Consider the following 22588-nt stretch of genomic DNA (forward strand, 5'->3'; position numbering starts at 1 on the left):
ACTAAACTGAAGAAATACAACTATGCCAGGTGCTAAGGAAGCCCAGTTACACATTTCTCAAGGGCTGGCTGTTTGTGTCATGACTCAGAGTGTACCCAAGGCATTTTGGTTACCTGGGATGACATTAACGTTTCCCAGGGACTTCTTACGTACGTGTAGGTCATTCTTTACACTTTCTCCCACAGGGAAGCAAAATACTGTCTAACTATACATGTGGTACATTCCACATGTAAAGTTAAATACATATATGTAAGATTCTACTTTAACACATGGATTCAGATAAAGCAGATCAAATCATGTTCTTCAACAAAAGAAATCCTTGCATCTTAAAACTTAAAGCCTTATTCGAGCTCCATCTTCTCCATGAGAACTTTTCTACTTCCTTCCCTAAATGTATTCTTATCCTCTGCAACTTCCTTGCTTTACCTATTTTATGTTTTTAAATGTTTTACTTGCATATCTACAAGTTCTTTGAGATCTATTAGAATTAGGATTTGGGAAGCAGTGGGATAGCCTGAAGCAGACCTCAAGGGTCAAGTTGGAGATCTGAAGAATTGTCTGTTGGAATATGAATATAAAGGTCTATTTCAAGCATGGAGATCAGTCTGTGAGAAGAAAAGGCACAGAGAATTAAAAAATCGATTACAGTCTAAACTAAGACTATGATGCAGTGAGTTCTGCTAAGTAGAGCGTGGCACAGGCAGTGAGAACTGGGGAGTCTTAGAAGCAGGTAAGAGGTTTCCATCCACAGGAACACAGGCATGTCAGAAGAGGCAGCCAGAAAGACACTGACAGAGTTCCTTATATCTCCTCTGGCTGAGGCAGAATGAGCTCGAGGCTGTTGGACAGGAATATACAAAGGTGGGGGGTAGGTAACCCTAATTTCAAAGGTCAGCATGATGCAGAGTTGGGAATACCAGTAAGCCAGTAAGCCACTACAAGTAAAGGTTGTGTCTTTCCTAGCATCTCACACAGTTCCTGACATAGACTACAAGTCTTGCTAGCTGTCACAACGACTCTATGCCGATGTTATAAATGCTTTCATTGCATTATATGTCTTTAGGTTAAATTTATATTAGCATCTTCCTAAATTCTTAAATCTGGTGAATTCCAAACAATGGATACTAATATCCATGCAACATTTGCTCACAGCCACATTTCATGCCAGTCCTTTCAACTGTATCCCTTGTAGTCCCATACTGTTATAGGCAACCATCACCATAAATCCTTGCTGGATTTGAAACTGGAGTTTTACCAAGAATTGTTTTTGTTTCAGTTCTTTGCAGCATAAGCTGTTCATTCACACAGAACCCAACCGTGAACCATGGGGGCTGGAATTAATACTGGCCTCCTCTTAGCTCTTTGCTGCTGATTTTAGGCTATTATACTTTAAGAGCGCTCCTCCTTGGGTGCCTTGACATTGGCTATAACACCCTCTATTTATCTTTGCAGCTGTTACCTTTGGACCTTGTGGTCACTCTAACACAATGCTTCTCAATGCTGGCTGTACATTACAATCACCTGGAAAGCTTTTGCAATCTACCCATGCCAAGGTCCCATTCCAACCCGCTTAAATCAATTTGTGGGTGTGGAGACAAGACATTTATTTATTTATTTAAAAAAATTTCTCATGTGACTTCAATGTGAAGCCAAGGTTGGCACATCTGCTCTAACACAAGAATTAAGAACTTCAGCTCCAGGTTCACCTGTGTCCTCTTCATCCCAACTCTTGCAACCATCCTCGAATTTTAATGTCCAAGAGAACAACCTGCCCGATAGTCTGGGTCCTAATTCCTTGACCAGCTCAATTCTAATAACACGTCCTTTGATTTCACTCCAGCTCTTATACACAACTCTGTGGATTTACCATAACTTTGGGTTGCTTGACATCTGATACATAATATTAAATAAGTGAAAGAATTTCTGGCTTTACAGAATTTTTTTTTTTTTTGGAACCAAGCAAATAAACCACTTTATTTTCAGCTAGTGGGAGAAAAACCTGGAATTACAGGCGAACCCCCATTGCAGCAGTTCACACTGTCGTGAAAAGTTGGCTTACAAAGTCCTTTAATGAGTTCCTGCCTTCTTGCTCTGCATAGTACATCGGTATCTTCTCCATAGATGGGAAGGTAACCATGGCTCCTGTTCTCCAAAAAATTAGGTTTAAGTTAATGGTATGACTTAAGGAGCTCAAGCCCGTCTAGCTTTATCTGGCTTTACAGGCCGTAGCTCCAGTCTGTTAACTGCTTTCCCGTTTGACACTTTCCTGCTGCCACTTGGGCGTGGGTGGCTTGCTGCAAGCTTGCAGAGAACCCTGCTTTCTAAGTCTGCTGGTCTTCTCCCGACTGCACGTCCTTTCTGGTGCGGGTGACCCTCCATGGTGTGTCACTCCAGTGACTTGTCTGACCAGTGTTACTGAGCCTCTTATCCTCTTCTTCCCCATCACCACCCCCCAACAGCTCCAGTTATGCATCCGACTAAATCTGCCTTCTCCACTGCTAGGCCCTAGATGCTAAGCGCTACTGAGAAAAAACCCAACTGCACATTCAATCCAGAATGACGTCACCTGGATTTTTATGGCATCCAAATAGCAGCTCCCAGAACTACTCAGGAATCTCCTTATATGTCCCGCATGAGCCCCTGCTCCTGCTGTCCTTACAGGTATTCTAACAGTCACTACTCTTCTTCCTATCTCACTCCTATCACATTTGAAGTGGACCTTCCTTTCAGTTTTGGAGAACATGAAGATATCCTCAATTTCGAGACTTCCACGCTATCAACTTACCTGCATCCTCTTCCACATTTACCTGTCTCGGCGGGGGGGCTGATGCTCTATGCTCAGCACAGCCAGACAATCTAATCCTTCGCTGAGGGGGCTGTCCTGGGCATTCTAGGATGTTTAGCAACATCTGTGACCTCTACCCATTAGATGCCAGTAGTACCCCTCTCCTTGCAGATATCTGCAAAAATTTCTCCAGGCATTGTCAAATGTCTCCTCGCGACAAAATCACCCTCAGTGGAGAACCACTGCTCTAGGCCAAGACTAACCTATCAACCTGTCCTCCCAATGAAAACCTCCTGCTTCCTCTAAGATCCATGTGTGATTTCTTTATCTACCTTCAACCTGAACCTGTCCTACTGGCTTTGACTCCTTAGGGTATCATTTTATGTCATTCCAATATTTAAAAAGTCATTCCTGGAACCAGGTCTCCCTCCAGCCACTGCTTGACTTTTTTTTTTTTCTTCCTTCCTTCAAGTGAAGAGGCTCTGGGAATGACTTCCACGAGTTCACTTGCTGAGGCCCATTCTACTCTTCGATCCTCCTACTAGTATGAATCCATGACACTAGTGCAAAGGTGTCAGGATCCTCCTGATGTCCACATGCTGAGACCCTAACTAACTGCCTGTTTCTGACACTCCTGTCTGTACCCTCCTGGAACCTCTATTTTCCCCTGGCTTCCAGGCCACTTCTTTCCTTCCCCTTTGATTACTCCTTTTTTTTTTTTTTTGCGGTACGCGGGCCTCTCACTGTTGTGGCCTCCCCCGTTGCGGAGCACAGGCTCCAGACGCGCAGGCTCAGCGGCCATGGCTCACGGGCCCAGCTGCTCCGCGGCATGTGGGATCCTCCCGGACCGGGGCATGAACCCGTGTCCCCTGCATCAGCAGGAGGACTCCCAACCACTGCGCCACCAGGGAAGCCCTGATGACTCTTTCTTAATCTTCTTCCCTTCACCTGACTGTCCCTTAGATATTGAATACCAGTAAGTGTTCCACTGGGATTCTGTCCTTGGCCGCCTCCTCTCAGAACTCTTTCTCCTGTGCTCTCTCCTTCATTACAAGCTTCAACTTTCCTGATATAATACAATGGATACATTAACTTCTCCCACTGTATTCTGAAGCCCTATGTTCTCTGAAATTCCAATCCTGAATTTCTGGCCTCCTAGTGAATATTTCTACCTGGGAGCCCTACAGACACCACTAACAAATCAGGATATCTAAAACAACTCATCACATCCTACTCCCACCATTCCCTGTCTCTATCTCCCCAAATCTTCCTTGCTCTTTTATTATTTCTGTGGTACTGTATCCATGCAGTTGTATAATAAAGTCAGGGCCCTTAGCACACGCCTAGATTCCAACTTCACTAACCGCATCCACTCAATCACAAAATCCTGTCAGTTTTACCTTATGACCACAACCCTCCACATCTGCACTAGTTCAGGCTTTTGTATTTTATTTCAATGGACTCATAACCAATTTCCCTGCCCCAGGTCTCAGCTACCTCTAACTCAACCACCGTGCTACCACTAGGATGGCATTTTCAGCCTGTAAATCTGTACATGTTACTCCCCGGGCGACCTTCTCCGGGAATCCCCTCTCTCTGAGGGCTACAGTCTAAGCATCTGAGCAGAGCACACTAGGCCTGGCTCCTGTATTTCTCTTATCCTTCTTTCCATCAGACCCCATGCTCACCAAACACAACCATACTATACCACACCTTACTCAAGTTATTCCCTTTGCTAGAATGTTTTTTCCTATGATCATCTACCTAACACATACTTTTTCATCCTATAAGCCTCAGCTCAAGCCTGACCTCCTCTGGGAACTTCCTGGACTCCCCGGAGAAGATTTAGAGTGTTTCTTCCTGTGTGTGTCCAAAGCATCATGCACAGATCTTCATGACAGCTCCTACCATAGTGTGCTGGAATCACCTGCTTGTAGGAGTCTCACCTACCAGCCTGTAGGCTACTCAAGGCCAGGTGCATTGACTACTCAGTCTTTTTTCAGTGAGGACTAATAGTGTGCTTAGCATGGAAGTGAGCACTCAACAAATATAGAATGAATGGCAGGATGATACATGACAGGTTCAACTGTCAAAAAACTCTATCACGACATGGTATTTGTTAAAAAAAAAAAATATATATATATATATATATATGCCTGCTAGTTCACGGAGTCAAAAAGAACTGAAGTTATTCAGTCTAAGGCAAGAGCTAATGTCACATAATAAAATAAGTTAAATAAGGTAATATATATGGTGGTACAGTGCTTATAAACTTTTCTATCAAAGCACTACCAACATCAGAATTCTGCCTGATATCCTTGAGGGAGCTGATGGCATAGGGTGAAAAAACATGACATTTCTCTGGCTAATAACAGATCCGTATTTATTTTAACCTGAAAGCATTTAAAATTCCTAGCAAGTTAAGAGGAATGATCCGGGAAGATATGACATCTTTAGTCTATGAGCCCCAGTCATTGTTAGCATAAATGTGGACCCCTCAGGTGGGGCTGAGGACAGTGTCAGTATCACAGTTACAGAAACGTGGAGAGTGGAAATAGCGTCACACTTAAAGTCACAAGTTCTACTTTGGGTTCTCGTCCCATCACTTGGGCTGTGACTTGGGGTTTATTTTAATTTCTCTGAGCCTCCTCAGTTTCCTTATCTGGAAAATGGCTATAATAATATTTGCCTTATATATTTCAAAATGTTGATGCCAATATTAGAAGAAATAATAATATAAACAATGAAGGATGTAAACATGAAAAATAAAGTAATATTTCATCCAGAGAGAGTGAAAATCAAAGTACGTGGAATACATAGTCTTGCAAACATTTACCTTTTGTGGAGCTGAAAAAGCTTTTTCCATTTTGGCTTTTTCCTTAGGGGTTAAAGGAGGGGATCGCTCCTTTACCTCTGGAGGCTGTTCTCGATACAGTGCTGGAATTGAACAAAGAATTCATGCAATCAAATCGATGAGCACCGTTCCACGGGGCAAAACAGCAATGGGGGGAAGACAGGAAACTAAACACACCGATATTCACACTTCCTTGGTGTAACAATAAGCTACCCAGAACTTATTGTTAAGGCGATTTGTAGTCTTACACATTCCTTATCCAAAGAACACAACTTATGATTGGCAACTTTTGATCAGCAGGATTTCAGAAATGCAGAAAGTGTCATTTTCACTTACTATGTATGTGGTCATGCAGATGCTTATTTTACCTTAATCCACATTTACCAAGAACCTGCTATATGCAGGAACATCAGCTAGGTACCACTGGAGGAGATACGAAGATGACCAAAGACAGTCTTTGCTCTCAAGGAGCTTACAATCTGGTCAGAGACAGATATGTTCACAATTAACTGTAATATAAAACTGACTGTGACATTATTCTGAAGAGAGATAATAACAAAGACAAGTTCTGATGTGGGGATAGCAAATGCTTAATGGAAAAAGTGGTAGGTGTGTCAGACTGAAAAATAGGGAGGATTTTGCCAGGCGGAGGTGTGGATAAAGGATAATTTGTGAAGATGGTATGAAACAAGTAAGCACAGGGCTGGGACTATACATGACACAGGATCCACTCAGTGTTGGATCTAAGATTCTTATAAGATTATAATCTGTATAATCTACTTAATCTACATGTGGTGTTGAATCTAAAAAGTTATGTGGGAATTTTAAAGGGCTAAAAAGGAAATCTGTTCTGGTTAAATAACTTGGGCAACTCCGAATTGAGAGAAAGTGATAAAATACACCTGATCAAAATTCTAAAATTATAAGCTACATTAATGGACTTTGTGTGTGGGCGGACTTTATCATTGGGTTTATCTCTTACTGGAAATGTTAGATGTGATTAAGGAAATTGATCAAGTTTTCCTTTCCAGTGGCTTAAGATACAAAGGGAATGTCCTTTGTGATAACAGGGTACCAATGTCTTCTATTGGGTCATTCTCTTAAAGGACATGGCTTTCAACTGAACAGTTGATAGTGATTATGTATGTATGTATAGTATGTACACACACATACACACACACACACACACACACACACACACACACACACAGTCCCTTAGATCATTTGCTTTGCATATTTGGCTTCAGATAAAGGACAATTTCTCCTACTATTTTCAGAGCGGAATATGCTGCTGACAGTCATTTTTTCTCTAATGTTAAAACTGGGAAGGTGAGTTTTTGTTAAATTCAGGTAAAAAGTAGGATAAAAGGAGAGGAAAAGGCCTTCCCTGGTGGTGCAGTGGTTGAGAGTCCGCCTGCCGATGCAGGGGACACGGGTTCGTGTCCCGGTCTGGGAAGATCCCACATGCCGTGGAGCGGCTGGGCCCGTGAGCCATGGCCGCTGAGCCTGCACGTCCAGAGCCTGTGCTCCACAACGGGAGAGGCCACAACAGTGAGAGGCCCGTGTACCGCAAAAAAAAAAAAAAAGAAAAAAAAAAAAAAGGAGAGGAAAAGAACCCCTGATGAACTGAGAATTCGATCGTATTCTCAGGTTTTCTGAAAAATTTTTGTTTTTTCTGGCTTTTGCAAAAGCTTTTTCAACAAGCAGTGACTGATGCCAAAAGAAACCATCAATTATTCCGGGGTACAATAAGGAGTCACGGCAACTGAAGGATGGCCACCGCCTGAGACACGGAATTGATTTCTGTACTCGGCCACCAACCATGGTCACTGCAGTATGCTTCAGAAGTCCCACTTTGGTTCTTATGGAAGAAAACCAAATTTTATTGAATCTTTAATCCCCTGTGGATCAAACATCTATAGCCTCTCAATATTTGCAAGCCTAAGAGGTAATTTCTGCAAACTAACTAGATTCTAAAGTTAGCACATAACACCATGTTGCCTGGAAATACACAATCTTTTTATACTGTCAAGTTTCCACTTGTATCTGAAAGAAACAACAGATTGTAATAGCTAGTTAAAATGACAGATATACTCCAGAGTGACTAAGACTGTGCAGGCAGCTCTTGATTTAAAAACAGAAGCTACCGCTGCAGAACTCCAGCTGCTGGTCCTGAGAGAAGCCCTCACTGGGAGGGGAGGGAAGCAGCCCGGATATCTGAGATGACCTGCAAGTGAGAAGTGCTGAGTTTACAGGAGATGACTGGGAATTAACCTGTCCCCAAATTTCTTCCTTCCACACTGCCTTAACTTTTCTCCAGTCTGCATCCTCCTTTAAACATAAAACTATACCTCAGATAGAGTTTAAGAGCTATTAGTCATTTACTGCTCAGAGAATAAAACCATGGCACAGAGGAAATTAAGAATTTTGTTATGAGAGAGAAAGAAGTGGGTAATTTTCAAGACAATTAGCGCTTTGGAGGGGAGGAGTATGCTGAAAGTGGCAGATAAGCTGGGGAAGGAGCTGCAGTGAGATCTAGAGCTCTTGGGGAGGGAGCCCTGAGAAGGGCCGGGTGCAGACCTGGAAGGTGGCCCAAGAGAAATAGTTTTATCTGGGCCTGGCCCAGCACCCAGGATTCATGGAAGAGATTCTTTCTCCTTTTCTTCATCTCTTTTCCCTTCAAAGTTCAGAACTTACGTTAGAAATCAATCGTATTTTTGTTCAACCATAGTTCGGGTTGAATGGGGTTTCAGAGACTAGCCTGAAAACCAACTACCACTTATAATAATTACTTTGCAGAAACAAAAGACTTAACAGTAAACATTCAAAACGTAGCGTGCTCTCAAGGCTGCTTCTACTATATTTTTAAATCGGAACTATACGATTTTAGTGTTTCTGGAAGAAAGCTTAGAGATGATGGAGCTCAGCTCCCTCATTCCATGGGAGGAAACGGAGGCATATCACTATTAGTTGTCAAGCTAGGATTAGCAGTCAGTTCTGACCGCTGGGCATCGTGCTTTTCCTACCACACACCAAGTTAATGGCTGATGGGAAGTGTTCTTCTGAAGAAGCACTGCTATACTCCTCTCCTTTCTTCAGTCTTTGAACTCTTTTATTTTCAAACTCTCTGTGTTAGTTCTATTTTCTCCTCTCAAGGCCTGGAAGCAAATCTACAGCTTTCAGAAACTCAGATTTAGAATTTCTTCTCGGGCTCCTTTCTTTTACCTTTCACAAATGAGGGCTTAATTTACTTGAGAGTGGAACAATCTATTGCAGTTTTCTTTGAGCAGGTACCAGCTAGGCCTGGGGATACAAGGTAAAAAGAATGGGAGTTGGGAGCTAGAGGTTCTTAGGTGTCTGTCAACTGAGGAGTCTCTGCGGCAAGAGGAGAGGTGACGTCAGTGTGTGAGCATCAGGTGGCGGGGAAAAGGGGCTGAAGAAGGGTGGTAGCTAGACGGGCAGGTCCCCTGGGATGGGAAGTCCATGAAGTAGATATTCCAATCTCAGAATGTAATAGCTTTTGAGTGTACTAGTGCCCCCCTCCCCTTTTATTCTTTTGCAACGTGAGAATGAAGAGCAATACCCATCGGTAAATGTATGCAAAAGTAACAAGACAGCAAGTTAAAGCATAGAAAATGATAAAATCTTGGACTATCAGTTATACCATATTAGTAAACCAGGAAGGGAGCATAAAACTTACTTTCACTAGCCACATGATTAGCTGGAAAATAACCTTCCTGTCCCTTTCCTCTGCTGCCATACCACCAGTCTTCATTATCTTTGAAAAACACTCGGATAATGTCTCCGCGATGGATGGTTAGTTCATCTGATCGATTCGCTGTGTAGTCATAAAGGGCCACTACCTAAGAGAGAGATAAGACCACCACAGCTTTATCACAACTGTACCACAGAGAAAACCCCCAACATTCACTTCCTCTTGCAGAAGAGCAGCTGAAACCAAAGCAGTACTTTGGTGAGTCTGAGGCTGTCTCAAGGTTTGCTAATGGGATCAGGGGTGGTGGGAACACAGCAGGAGAAGCAAGATAAAAGACTGTGGGATTGAGAAATGGTTAAGATCATTCAATACACTAAGATTAGCTTCAAAATAGCAGATGTTAATTTTTTTTAAAGTAAATTACTTGTGAGGCAAATTAAAAAAAGCTCACACATCATTCACTTTCTTAAAATTGTTTCATTCCACCTTTGGTCCCATTCCCTGTGCTAAGCAGACGCATCTGAAAAAAAAAAAAAATTCTCCAGAACGTCGACACTTTTACAAAAAGGAAAAATTCAATGGAACAACCAGTTTACATAATTTCGCTGTGATCACTTGGGTTTATTGTTAATGTCTCTTTTTGAGATGTATTTCTATACAAATACCATTTTTGGGGTATTTTATATGACTAATCTAAATCTTCCCATACTTTAAAAATACCTTTATAAGCTCATACAAATTTAAGAGGAAAAACCCTTCTATGAGAATCCTCTTTCTCTGTTTTGTTACAGTAGTCACTATATGTATTTTTTCTTTTGAAAAACCAAATTCAAAATGAATGGCTGCATAGGAATCTACAAATCCCTTACAGCAGTTACAAGAAGGAAGCAGACCTCAACCCATTTTAGACGTGATGCAGTGTATAAAGTAGGACATAATACATACACTAAAGAATAAACTACTTCTACTTTTTTTCCAATGTAAATGGAATTTGAAAATTTACAGGTTATACAACTACGTACGCAATGGAAAATTATCATTGCAGTCCTCTGCATTTAGGCTGAGTACTGATTTATTCACTTAACAAGTATTTACTGAAATCCTAATGTACCTGGTACTGTGTTAGGGACTGAACATACTGTGATAAACAGGATAATTTCTAGAAGGGGTACCTCGCTTAGGCTTTGCAGGTGAATGAAGGATAATCAGGAAATAGCCAGTTGAAGAGATGCAAAGTGTGTCTCAGGCAGACTGCACCCCATGTGTGAGAGTCCCGGGAGGAGAAATCCCCAATAGTTCAATATGGTGGGAGCCTGGCATTAGAGGTAAGAGTCTAGACAGAAGGTGGGAGAAGCTGAGGCTTCAAGAGTCAGTAGGCACCAGATCATACACGCTGAAAGGTTCAGACTCAGAATATGGGCAACGGGAAGCAAGGAATGCCATAACAGTTCTCAGTTCTCAAAACTCTTTGTGGTGCCTTGAAATTAATTTAAAATCTTTATTAACACATTAACCAGAAGACTTTAATGGATAAATCTGGAATTAACTGCTGTCACTATACAATATAAGGGCAGTAATGATAATTTAAGTGGTAAAAATACAATTCTTATTGCACTGCTTAGCACAGTCCCTAGTTTACAACATGCTATGCAGGACGCTGTTTAAAATTTACAAATCTTTTGTAACTCTCAGTATATTGATGCCAACTCACTTATGTAAAAGTGGAACTTTTAACTTTTCCCGTGCATTCTTCCTTCTCCAAACCTCTTCTCCTGTATTCTCCTGCATGGCACCAGCACAGAACAGGAAAGCCAGTAAAAATGTGCTGAGTGCCTGCCATGTTCTGGGTCCCTTGCTAGTGGCTTATGTGAGTTATCTTACTCAACCTTTGTGACAATCCTGTGAGGGCAGAAATTCTTATTTCAATTTTACAAATGAGAAATTTGATACACAGGGAAATCTAGTAACTTGTCTAAAGTAAACTACTAAGTGGTAGAATCAGGATTTAAACTCGTGGTTTTTTTCTTTCATTTTTTTTTTAAAATGAAATACATTTATAGGCCATCTTTACCTAGGATCAAACATGGGAAAGCAGCAGAGAGGAAGGGAGGAGGGACAGGAGATCCTAATCACTCATGAAAGATAAGACACATTTTTGGACAGCAAAACTTGGGCAGCTGGCTGTGCTGAGAAGATTAGCTCCCCTGGGTCACCTGCAGGCCCCATTGTGCCCCTTTCCCGACACCTGAAACCCAGTCCGAGAACCTGCGTGGGGATTTGTTCCCACTGTTCTTCATCCTGGTGTTCCTATAAAAAGAGGAAGAGATACCAGGAGCATACGTGCACAGAGAAAAAGGCCGCTTGAGGACACAGCGAGAAGGAGACTGTCTGCATGGCAAGGAGAGAGGCCTCAGAAGGAACCAACCTGGCCGGATACTTGATCTTGGACTTCCAGCCTCCAGAACTGTGAGCAAATAAACTTCTGTTGTTTAAGTCACCCGGTCTATGGTATTTTGTTACAGCAGACCTGTCAGACCAATACATAATACAGCCTCCCAACCTGATGGTGTCAGGTGAATCACGTGTTCCCAGCCTCTTACGCTATTGCAAATGGGCAATGCCTCATTTGCATCCATCTTAGGTCCTTCCTGGCTTACAGTACTGTGTTCTACACTCTCATGCTGCTATCTCCTGATGTAGAAATAATGTCCTTGACACCAAACTCCACAACTACGATCCTTAGGAGGGAGACTACACCCCCCAAAGCAGTCTTGCTTTGTCACCATCACACCATTACTGACATTTAAGCACAAAACAGCTTCACAATGAGGAGTCAGCGTGTTTCACGTGCCAACAGCCCACAGGTTGGCGGCAGTGGAGCTGTGACCATTCTCTCATCATACTGAAGACACGTGACAAAATCCACATGGCTCATGAGAACCTGCTGGTATTCCAGTGTGTGTTTTTATCAAAACGTTCTCATCATTGGAAGACCGTTACTCTCTTCTGAGCATCACAGTACACACAGTAAACTCTGCTTGTTTTATTCTGGTAGTGGATTTTGCATAAGTCACGTCTTCCCTGTCTCCAGTTAGATTTCATTGTCATCTCGCTGTTTTAGGATAAAGTAAAGCTCCATTGGGAGCTTTATTCCCCAAGTGTTGGAAGACACAGTCCCATGCAGAGGTTTGTGCTGAATTAATACCATTTCTATTTTCCCCTTATTTTGGTAGGTTTTGTCACAGAAAATCTGTTTTGACCATTCTCTTGAGAAGTATCTTCTACAATGTACCCTTCTGTGCACACGGTGGTCTGGCACGTGGGTATGACAGAACATCCTCAGTACTATGATCCAGATCTTGAGCTGACAGGGCGGTTATGAAATCTTTCAGTAATCTTTCTTTTTAGACGTAAGTTTAAAAATAGGTGCCCATGTGCCCATGTTGGTAATGATAGGTCTGGGAAATAAAATGTTCCACAAAATCCACTTGGTCACATTTGACCACTATCCACATATTTGAAACAGAGTTCCTTCCTTTTCTCAAAGCTTGCCGAGTTGCTTGGGCACAATCACTCACGATGGAAGTGCCACTGGCAAGCTTTTTTTTTTTTTTTTTGACATAGTTTTCGGTCTTCATAGCAGTGCTTGCCAGATACTATTTCTTGGTTTAAGCAGAGTCTGCCAGGCTGTTATAAGACATTTAGGAGAATTCCTTTTTGCATTATCTTCTGAGAGATTTTTCATTATTACAGTTGTCTCTCTAGAATTCTCAGTGGTTCTTGAAACCGCTGTACCTAAGGAACATTAACCACTGTACTGCTCAGCAGCAGCAGATGTTCCTTGCAATGTTATCTGTGATGCAATCCAAAAATCAATATTCATGATGACCCCAAGTCATTCAACAAGCTGTGCTGAATAAGTCATACGCTTGAGCACTTTCTCCTCCAACAGGGCTTCTGCTGGCTCCATAATCGTTGGGGAACTTCTTTGCGCCGACCTGAAGCCAATGAAGCATCTGGATCCCACCCCCTTCCCTCTGCTTCCTACTTGCTTAACTTGATTTCAGAATTCTGCCCTCCAGAACAGTGAAAGAATACTTTTCCGTTGTTTTAAGCCACACCATGTTTGTGGTAATTTGATATGACAGCCCCAGAAAACTAATACATATGACGTTTACTTTCGTGAGTACTAGATTCTTTGTATTCCTTTAAAGAGTACTGGAGGTTTTTCTGGCATGTAGTTACTTGAGATCAGTTTGACCCCTTCCAGGTTTGCTTTTAAGTTGTGTTAGAGCAGATGCAGGAAGACTTTAGGACTCAATAAACTCCACTACTAAGATATGATTCTCCTGATAATTCCCCCTGATGCCCCACATTATTAGGAGGTTTTTCCATTCTGGCTGGCAGGACTGTGAATTATTCCCATTCTGTTGTGTAGGCTACTAATTTCTGATAGTTCTTTCCTTATGGAGTTTAACCCCATGTAGGTGCAGATCAGTACTCAGCCAACGAGTTATTAAGGGTACTTCTTATGGTTACTGGCAGGATTATTACCAATTAATATGAGGTGAAACAAAAAGAAATGTCTTAGTAATTATTTTATTTTTTGTCAGAACTCTTGTTACAGGTATTTAATGCACATTAACTAAAATATATACATTTTCAGTTTTCATAATAAATGCAATTATGACTTTATTACACATCTGGTATTCTTAAAGAAAAAGCACATCAAGCTTTAATATAGAAATATTTAGGTTACACTTAACTTCTGGCTCAAGTGTAATAAAACTTTTGTTCTTTTTTGATCTTATACATGTTCCCCTCAGGGATGGCCCATCTCTTGTAGGCTTGGAGGGACCTTTGGCTACGTGGTTGGCCTTGTTGTTTCAACACTCTGGATATACTAAAAGAGAAAGCAACTTACATACAAGAACAATTCATTGGAGCAAAGGGAGAAGATGCTTCTTCGTGCAGATTCCATAAGGACTATGCAGAAGTATGGATGGTCTAAGCCAGGCAGTTATATTGACAGCACTGTTTTTCACATAGTTAACAACATGGTGTGGTTGTAGCTTTTTAAACTATGAAAGCCCAGAGAGATTGTACTTTCTAGTTGAAATAAAGTTATTTAGAATAGATTGTGGCTTCAGATGCATTTGCTGCTTTTTCGACCTTGGAGAAACATCCTTAATTAATTTTATAGAATTCTGATGGCAGGGTTTTTAAAAAAATCTCTTTCAAGTTTTAAACTGATTCATTATTTATAAGAGGTCTGGGTACAGCTGTAGCATTTCATATGCTTTCTAAGAGAAATGGACCGTTTTCTTGGCCACTGGAGATGCTTCTCATGTAATCAAACAACAGTTTATACATCTTGATCCTATTTTTTTTTTAACTGTGTGTTTCTTTGGAGTTAAAATGGCTGTGATAGCCTCACCAAACACTTCAATCCCTGATGGACTAAAGGTGAACATTCCACATAGCAGCATGCTCCCATTTCTTTTTTTTTTTAATTTTTTTTTAAAAATAAATTTATTTATTTATTTTGGGCTGCATTGGGTCTTCGTTGCTGTGCGCAGGTTTTCTCTAGTTGTGGTGAGTGGGGGCTACTCTTCGTTGTGGTGTGCAGGCTTCTCATTGCGGTGGCTTCTCTTGCTGTGGAGCATGGGCTCTAGGCGTGTGGATTTCAGTAGTTGTGGCACGTGACCTCAGTAGTTGTGGCTTGCGGGCTGTAGAGCGCAGGCCCAGTAGTTGTGGTGCTTGGGCTTAGTTGCTCTGAGGCATGTGGGGTCTTCCCGGACCAGGGCTTGAACCCGTGTCTCCTGCATTGGCAGGCAGATTCTTAACCACTGCGCCACCAGGGAAGTCCTTGCTCTCATTTCTTTTGCTAGTTTCCACCCTTGTTCCAGACACAGGTTCTTCTTTCATATCTTTCAGTCTTGCTATAGTTTTGGGGTCACCTCGGAGATCTGAGTTCCTATTAATACAACAGGTATATTTAGTGTGTATCCTTTAAGTTCTGTTACCCACTCCTCTTTCACATTTTGAAACGAGGCTACATTTACCACAGAGGAGCATACAGGGAGGACATCAGTCATCGGATAAGATAAAAGCCTCAGATGATCACAGCGTTCTTGTCTGCTCTTAGTCTTTCTGTTTGGCCATGTCACAGAGAACCAGGAGGTACTAACTGTCCCCTAAGGTGACACTGACTGCGTAGCAGTTGAAGATGGCAGGCATGTAATCCTCCAGGAAGGCGTCGCTGGCATAATTCATGGGTAGGCACATCTTGCCCGCCTCCCAGTCGCCAACCACCATGTACCTGAGCATCACTGCACTGGCCCATGAGCTATGCTGGGCATGGTCTCCCCACTTCCACCAGTCCCTTCCCTGGCTGTGCCTGCTTGCTGTCCCCCAGTAATATTTAACAAGTGAAATAAAATAAGCTTTAGGAAAGTCTCATTTCTCAATTATGTCGAGCAATGTTGGGTCTTTATTACTAAAATAGAAAAAAAGAGCAGATAAAAAAGGTAGTAGAAAATCAAATTTAACAACAAATTCTAAATTGTACAGAAGTACATTACTAAACATTCAAATGACTCCTTTACTAATAGTGACACTGGGACTATATTTTATTCCATAAGAAGAATGGAAAAACATATAACCCTACTTCTAGCACCATGTGGTAGAAATATATACAGTCTCTTATAATTATTTCCATGAACACTAAGAAAGACAACTCTACAGATATTCATAAAAAAAAACTAAGGTCCTGTTATTTTTAACTGATCTTATCTGGATAATAATAGATTAAGAAAACAGAGATAAAGTAAATAATTGCACAAAGTTTATTGTCTCTGTACCAGACAAACTATCTGTTCTATCCTGCTACATAATGCTAGTATATATGAACCTTAAACACTTCATCAAACAAATATTTGAAAATATTTAATTCCAAATACCTTCTGGTAAAGTAACTACTAAGGGTAATGGAAAAAAACACGAAACGAGGAATCAAGACAGTGAGTTTCCAGTCCTGCCTGGGCCTCCAAGGCTAAAACATATCTTAAAACACTCAAGCTGGATGTCTGTAAACTAAGGGGTTTGGACCAGATGCTAGGTGGTATCCCTTCCAGCTTAAAAATTCTATCATATCAGGTATTCAAATAACTATTCCAAAAGAATGGCATTCACAAGTATTAATGTAAATTCAAAATATTAATTTGTTGGATAACAGTGTGCCTGATTATTTGTGATCATACATGAATTAGAAAAGCTTGTTTGTTTGCTGCAGTACTATACAGGAAAAGCCTCTTAGTCATAATTAAAGAAGAACAGTGATAAAGCATTTCTTTGGAATTTACTGGTTGGAAATACTTCTTTCTTCTTTGATGAACAGAAATGATTGAACTTTTGGACTTCACAAATGAAGCTACTCATTTTATATGATGACTGGTATTAATTAAACCTCTTCTTACTGGAAATCACAATTCACATACTTTGTTACAGTGAATCATTAGTGCTTCATTGAAAAAGGCTCTAAAATGTATCTGTGTGTTGGTTATTTCCTAAAAAAACAAAAAAAATCAAGAGAATGATGAAGACCTTTATAGACTGGACTACAGATTTTTGTTCTGTTTTTTGTTACTGAAGAAAGATGACAGTGTACTTTAATTATTTTTCTTGGGAGGGATAGCAAAAGGAGAATTATGAATCATTGGTTTAGACATGGGTGCTCAAAGTGTGGTCTCTAGATTAGCAGTGGCAACATTACCTGGAAACTGGTTAGAAATGCAAATTCTTGGGCCCCATTCCAGACCAACTGAAATATTCTGGGGATGGACCCAGTAATCTGTTTTAACAAGGCTACAGGTGATTCTGATGTACCTTAAGGTTTAATTAACTTTATTTCGATGACCTACTTTATAAAACATGTACATTTATTTTCTGCACATATCAAGTATGTGACTGAATGGTTAAGAAACATAATTTAAAATATAAAACCAAATCTTATAACAAATTGTTAACAGGCAAAACTTAAAAACGTAAACCTGTTCCTCCTTTCCTATTTTACTTATGTTTCTTAGTTTCCCTCGTAGCACTGAAATGCTGACTAGGTCCAGATTTGAGTAATATAACATCTACTTCATCATTTTTTTCAACAAGCTCATGCTCAAACTGCAACTAGGAGTTATAGTAAACATTTCTTAGGTTCCCCTACCATCTCTTAAGGATTAGCAAAATTTTTAAAATAGAAAAACAAGCAAAAATTGAAAGATTAAATCTGTTTATCTAGCAATAATTATTAGATACATATTGTGTCTGAGGTACTCTTATAGGCTGAGGAGACAGAAGTGAACACAGTTCCTGTCCTTGGGATATTCCGTTTTATGTTTCATTGTTTTTGGTCTGGTGGCCCTTTTTAAAAACGGGATACCTTTAGTATTTGTACAAGTTACTCTGCTGTTTCTCTACTTTTCAGTTGCCAATAAAGAGTACTAGGGTGCATGCTGATATTGAATATTAAAATAATAATTTATGAATTACTTCAGAAAAGTATAATAAATTTCTTTAAATTCTCTTAGCAAACCATGAGCTATGAGTAAATATAAAATCAGTAAAAAAAGAATCAGTTGAAGATAGTTTTAAACAAAAATAAATTCAAGTAATTGCAAACAACATATTATTCAGTTTATACACAGTTTTAGTAATTATAAATTTTATACTTCACAGTTCAAAGCAGTGGTTTATAGAGATTATATACAGAAATATATCCCTTATGATAAATGGAATATTCTTTTTTTTACCCTGTTGCATTTATAACTTGTTTCTATTTTCCTTAGATGCTACTTTCCTGGCCAGGTCCTTTCTGTTGCCATATTGTTATGAGAGTTAGTACAAATTTTTAAAAAAATACATAAACATACAAATTTATAAATACTAAAATAAAAATTATTGATTCAAGTTTGTTAAGGATATAAACACATGAATATATAAATGATAAAAAATTTAAAAATAAACATATAGGGACTTCCCTGGTGGTGCAGTGGTTAAGAATCCGCCTGCCAGTACAGGGGAAATGGGTTTGATCCCTGGTCCGGGAAGATCCCACAGGCCACGGAGCAACTAAGCCCGTGAGCCACAACTACTGAGCCCGCGTGCCTAGAGCCCATACTCCGCAACAGAAGAAGCCACTGAAATGAGAAGCCCACGCACTGCAATGAAGAGTAGCCCCCGCTCGCTGCAACTAGAGAAAGCCCGTGCGCAGCAACAAAGACCCAATGCAGCCAAAAATAAATAAATAAATATATTTAAAAAAATAAACATATAGATAGATAAGTAAGTTATACAAGGGTCTTCAAATAGACTTGTATTGTTGCAAAACTAGTTTGGAAAAGCCTTTTCTAAAACTGAATAGACACCTACAGGAACTAAAAAATGTTTGTATGAGCTACATTTCCATTTTTCTTTGAGAGTGAGGTATGGGTGCATTTCTCTATGCTTAAATACACATAATAGAGATAACAGACTTATCACTTAAAAATAACGTAAGGTCTGGGGCTTCCCTGGTGGCGCAGTGGTTGACAGTCCGCCTGCTGATGGAGGGGACACGGGTTCGTGCCCCGGTCCGGGAGAATCCCATATGCCGCGGAGTGGCTGGGCCCATGAGCCATGGCCGCTGAGCCTGCGCGTCCGCAGCCTGTGCTCCGCAACGGGAGAGGCCACAACAGTGAAAGGCCCGCGTACTGCAAAAATAACGTAAGGTCTGGAGACAAATCTTTTGAGAATGAAATTAAATCTTTTTAATGCTTAATGGCATCTTCAGGATTTCCTGGGCACTAACTATAAGTGCAAAGAGTTACAGTACTTGAGATTTTTGAGAACTACTTAAGAGCACCCCTAAGGACATTTATTAACAGAATTCATTAAATTTATGAATAATTTCTTTTCTTTCTTTTTTTTTTTCCTCGATGCACCATGTAGCTTGTGGGATCTTAGTTCCCTGAACAGGGATTGAACACGTGCCCTTGGCAGTGAAAGCGCAGAGTCCCAACCACTGGACTGCCAGGGAATTCCTATAATTTATAAACAATTTCTAAAAAGATGAATTAACTAGTAACTCATTTATATAATAAATACCTTAGGTGTGTGCTATATATATAGCACTGTACATAGTATGGAAAATATAAAGAAATGCAGCATAAAGTTCTTGACTTGAAGCTGCTTAAGACATAGTTAAGAAAAACATACTATTTCAAATATTATATACTTAAAAATTCTTATCCTGAAAGTTTAATTCACTCATTCTAAAACAAGTATATAAATCTCAGTTTATTTTTTTCTCAGCAACGTATATCTACTGTTATTATTTAATAATCTGCTATGCTATAGATATGTCTGTTTATCTCTCTAGATATATCTAGAAATATATGTATCTACCAATTATTTAATGCTTGTTATGTGTCAGGCATGTGCTAAGCATTTTACACTATATACGTATGCATGTGTATATGTGTACATACACACAAATATACACACACATATATAGCACACATGTATACATTTGTGTACATACACATGTTCACACATATGTTCATAAACACCCTATTTAGTATTTATCACGCCTTTGTTTCCTTAATTATAAACTAAAAGAATTATTACTTGTCTAAATCACACAGTTTGGCAGATTCTAGATGTTAGAAGGTTTGCTTTTCTCCTAAATCTATGCTCTCAATCACTAAACCTACATATTTAAGTTTGAAGTTAGAGGCCTTCGTGGAACCAAGTAAACGTTAAGTCTGCTTGGTTCACTGCTTATAACTTTCGCTAAGATTTATGCCAAAAGAAGGATCTTTAAGACTTGGTATTTCTATTACAGAAGGCACCTGAAGAATATCATCAAAGCACTTTTCTTCATATTATCTTCTCAGTCACAATTTGTTGAGCCCATCAAACTGGGAAGTTATATGGTAAACTGAAATAAGGCCAAAGTGACGGCAGACGTATGTATACTAACAGGTGTGTCCATCTGATCACTATAGTTTATATTTACACTTATACTGAAATGACTAGGCATTGTTAATTTGGAAAGGCTTTGTGAAGGAATCTTGAGTAATAAATTTAAATGGAAAGGGAAAAGTTTTTTAGGCTGCTGATAGTAAGACATCAATAATTAACTGCTCATCTTATTTAAAACACTGAGGCTTGTCTAATTCTAATATCAATCCAAATATTCTGGGAAAAGCTCATGCGCACACATGTGAGTATTTGGTTTAGTGAGGAAGAAGATAAGAATATAATAGAAGGATAATGAAGAAGCTTGATGGAAAAGGTCTCTATTTTAGTATATAAATATAATTATGATACATACAGAGATGTAGATGGTCAAGTAAGGAGCTCTAAAACCTACCAAACAGTATTTCAAATGGCAAAAGAGAAATCAGCAAATAGAATTTTAAAGAAGCAACCAGAAAACACTGACCTTAAGAACAAATGAGTAGAGGGGAAGCACTTCTGGAATGGCCGAGTAATGAAAATTAGCTCTTCCATAAAATCAAGAAAACTGGCAAAACTGTCAAAATCAACTTTTAAGAACTTGAAAAATTAGCCAAAGGACTGCAATAATCCAAAGAGCATGTATTCAAGAAAAACAGTTGGATCTTAGTAAAAAAACATCAAGTTTTGTGGAATTTTAACCTGCCCTATTCCCATTACTCTCTTGCCAGCCCCATGGTAGCTTTAAAAACAGACTGACAACCATGGTTAACTGTGAAAACTATCAGGTTAGCAGTCACTGGAGAAGGCAGAACAGGTTCAGAGTGCCTATAAATCCCCACCTCCAGAGAAGTGCCACTATATGACCTAGGTGGCAGGCCCTGAAAAGCTCCATTCTCAGGGCTTGTCTTTATTTGATGTGACTCAGAGTCAGCTGTTTGAACAGCCATATCCCTCGAGCATTTGTCAGAAAAAATCAGTGGCAACTTAGGTGGTGATACATGTTATGACAAGGAACTGACCAAAAAATTAAAAGGAAAAACTGGGAAATAACATGTCTGTCTATAGGGTTTGCTGAAAAGCATCAACAGATTCCTGGAAATCTAGAAGGCCATGGGCATGTGCAAAACTCTGTGTATGCCCAGGAAAGACCAGAGAAGGCTCAAATCTTTCATCTCTGCTGACCTTGACAGTCGATGCAAGCAGAAAGTGAAGTCTAAGTATGGTAGGGTTATGAACTGCATGTTGAAGCACTAAAAACATGTCCTAACACACAAATACAGCCCTTTGGAAAAGGTCCTCGGCATTTAAGGAAATCTTAATACAATCATTAGCTGACCACTAAGCTAACCAAGCAGACACTTTAGTGGTTGTACAACACAAAAAGTACAGTCTTTAAAGAATTACTCCAGGAAAGTCCCTAATTAAACAAATAGTAAAAGTAATAATAACAAAAATGACAAATCATAGGGAAGTGGGGGTAGAAAATCTGATTTTTAAGTTTGCCACATTATATTATCTCAAGTGTCCAGTTACAAGACATGTAAAGAAAGAGTAAAGTATAACCCTAATAGGAGTCAAAGAGGTCAATAGAAATTGTCCCTGAGAAAGTCCAGATGTTGGAATTACTAGACAAAAACTTTAAATTGGTATATATATATATATATATATATATATATATTCAAAGACCTAAGGGAAACCATGTCTAAAGAATTAAGAGACTGGATATATGTATATGTATAACTGATTCACTTTGCTGTACAGCAGAAACTAACAAAACATTGTAAATCAACTATAGTCCAACAAAAATTTTAAAAAAGAATTAAGAGAAAATGAGAATGCTATCTCAGCAAATTGAAAACATCAATAAAAAAAAAGAATTAAAAAACAAACAGAAATTCTAGAGTTGAAAAGTACAATATTCACTAGAGGGGCTCAACAGTAGATTTGAACTGGCAGAGGAAAGAATCAGTGAACTTTTTCACTGATTAGTCTGAGGAACAAAAAGAAACAAGAATGAAGAAGAATGACAGAGCCTCAGACACCTATGGGCTGCCATCAAGTGTACCAAAATATGAATAATGGGAGACCCAAAAAGAGAAAAAACAGAAGAAGGGGAGAAAGAATAGTTGAAGAAATAATGACCCAAACTTCCCAAATTTGATCAAAAATATTAATCTGCACATCCAAGAGCCTAAACAAATACCAAGTAGAATAAACTCAGAAAGATCCACACCTA

At 39.7% G+C, this 22588-nt stretch overlaps 1 protein-coding gene across 27 annotated transcripts in view; it reads right to left on the minus strand.

Annotated features, from left to right (window-relative positions):
- The window catches only part of AHI1 (Abelson helper integration site 1), a 287061-nt gene that overhangs the window by 124916 nt on the left and 139557 nt on the right, over window positions 1-22588 (minus strand). For 25 of the 27 annotated variants that reach the window (XR_009558661.2, XR_009558660.2, XR_009558648.2 and 22 more), the window contains 2 exons: window positions 9340-9502; window positions 5622-5722 (listed from right to left, as the gene is read on the minus strand). Coding sequence is in view for 10 of the 27 variants with exons in the window: in XM_030853394.3 (XP_030709254.2) it covers window positions 5622-5722; window positions 9340-9502 (264 nt within the window). In the remaining 17 variants the exon portion in view is untranslated. Of the gene's footprint in view, window positions 1-5621; window positions 5723-9339; window positions 9503-14384; window positions 15332-22588 lie in introns of those variants that run through there. The other 2 variants (XM_060283271.2, XM_030853399.3) reach the window with 2 other exon arrangements.

Source organism: Globicephala melas, chromosome 14, assembly GCF_963455315.2.
Source record: "Globicephala melas chromosome 14, mGloMel1.2, whole genome shotgun sequence".
NCBI lineage: Eukaryota > Metazoa > Chordata > Mammalia > Artiodactyla > Delphinidae > Globicephala > Globicephala melas.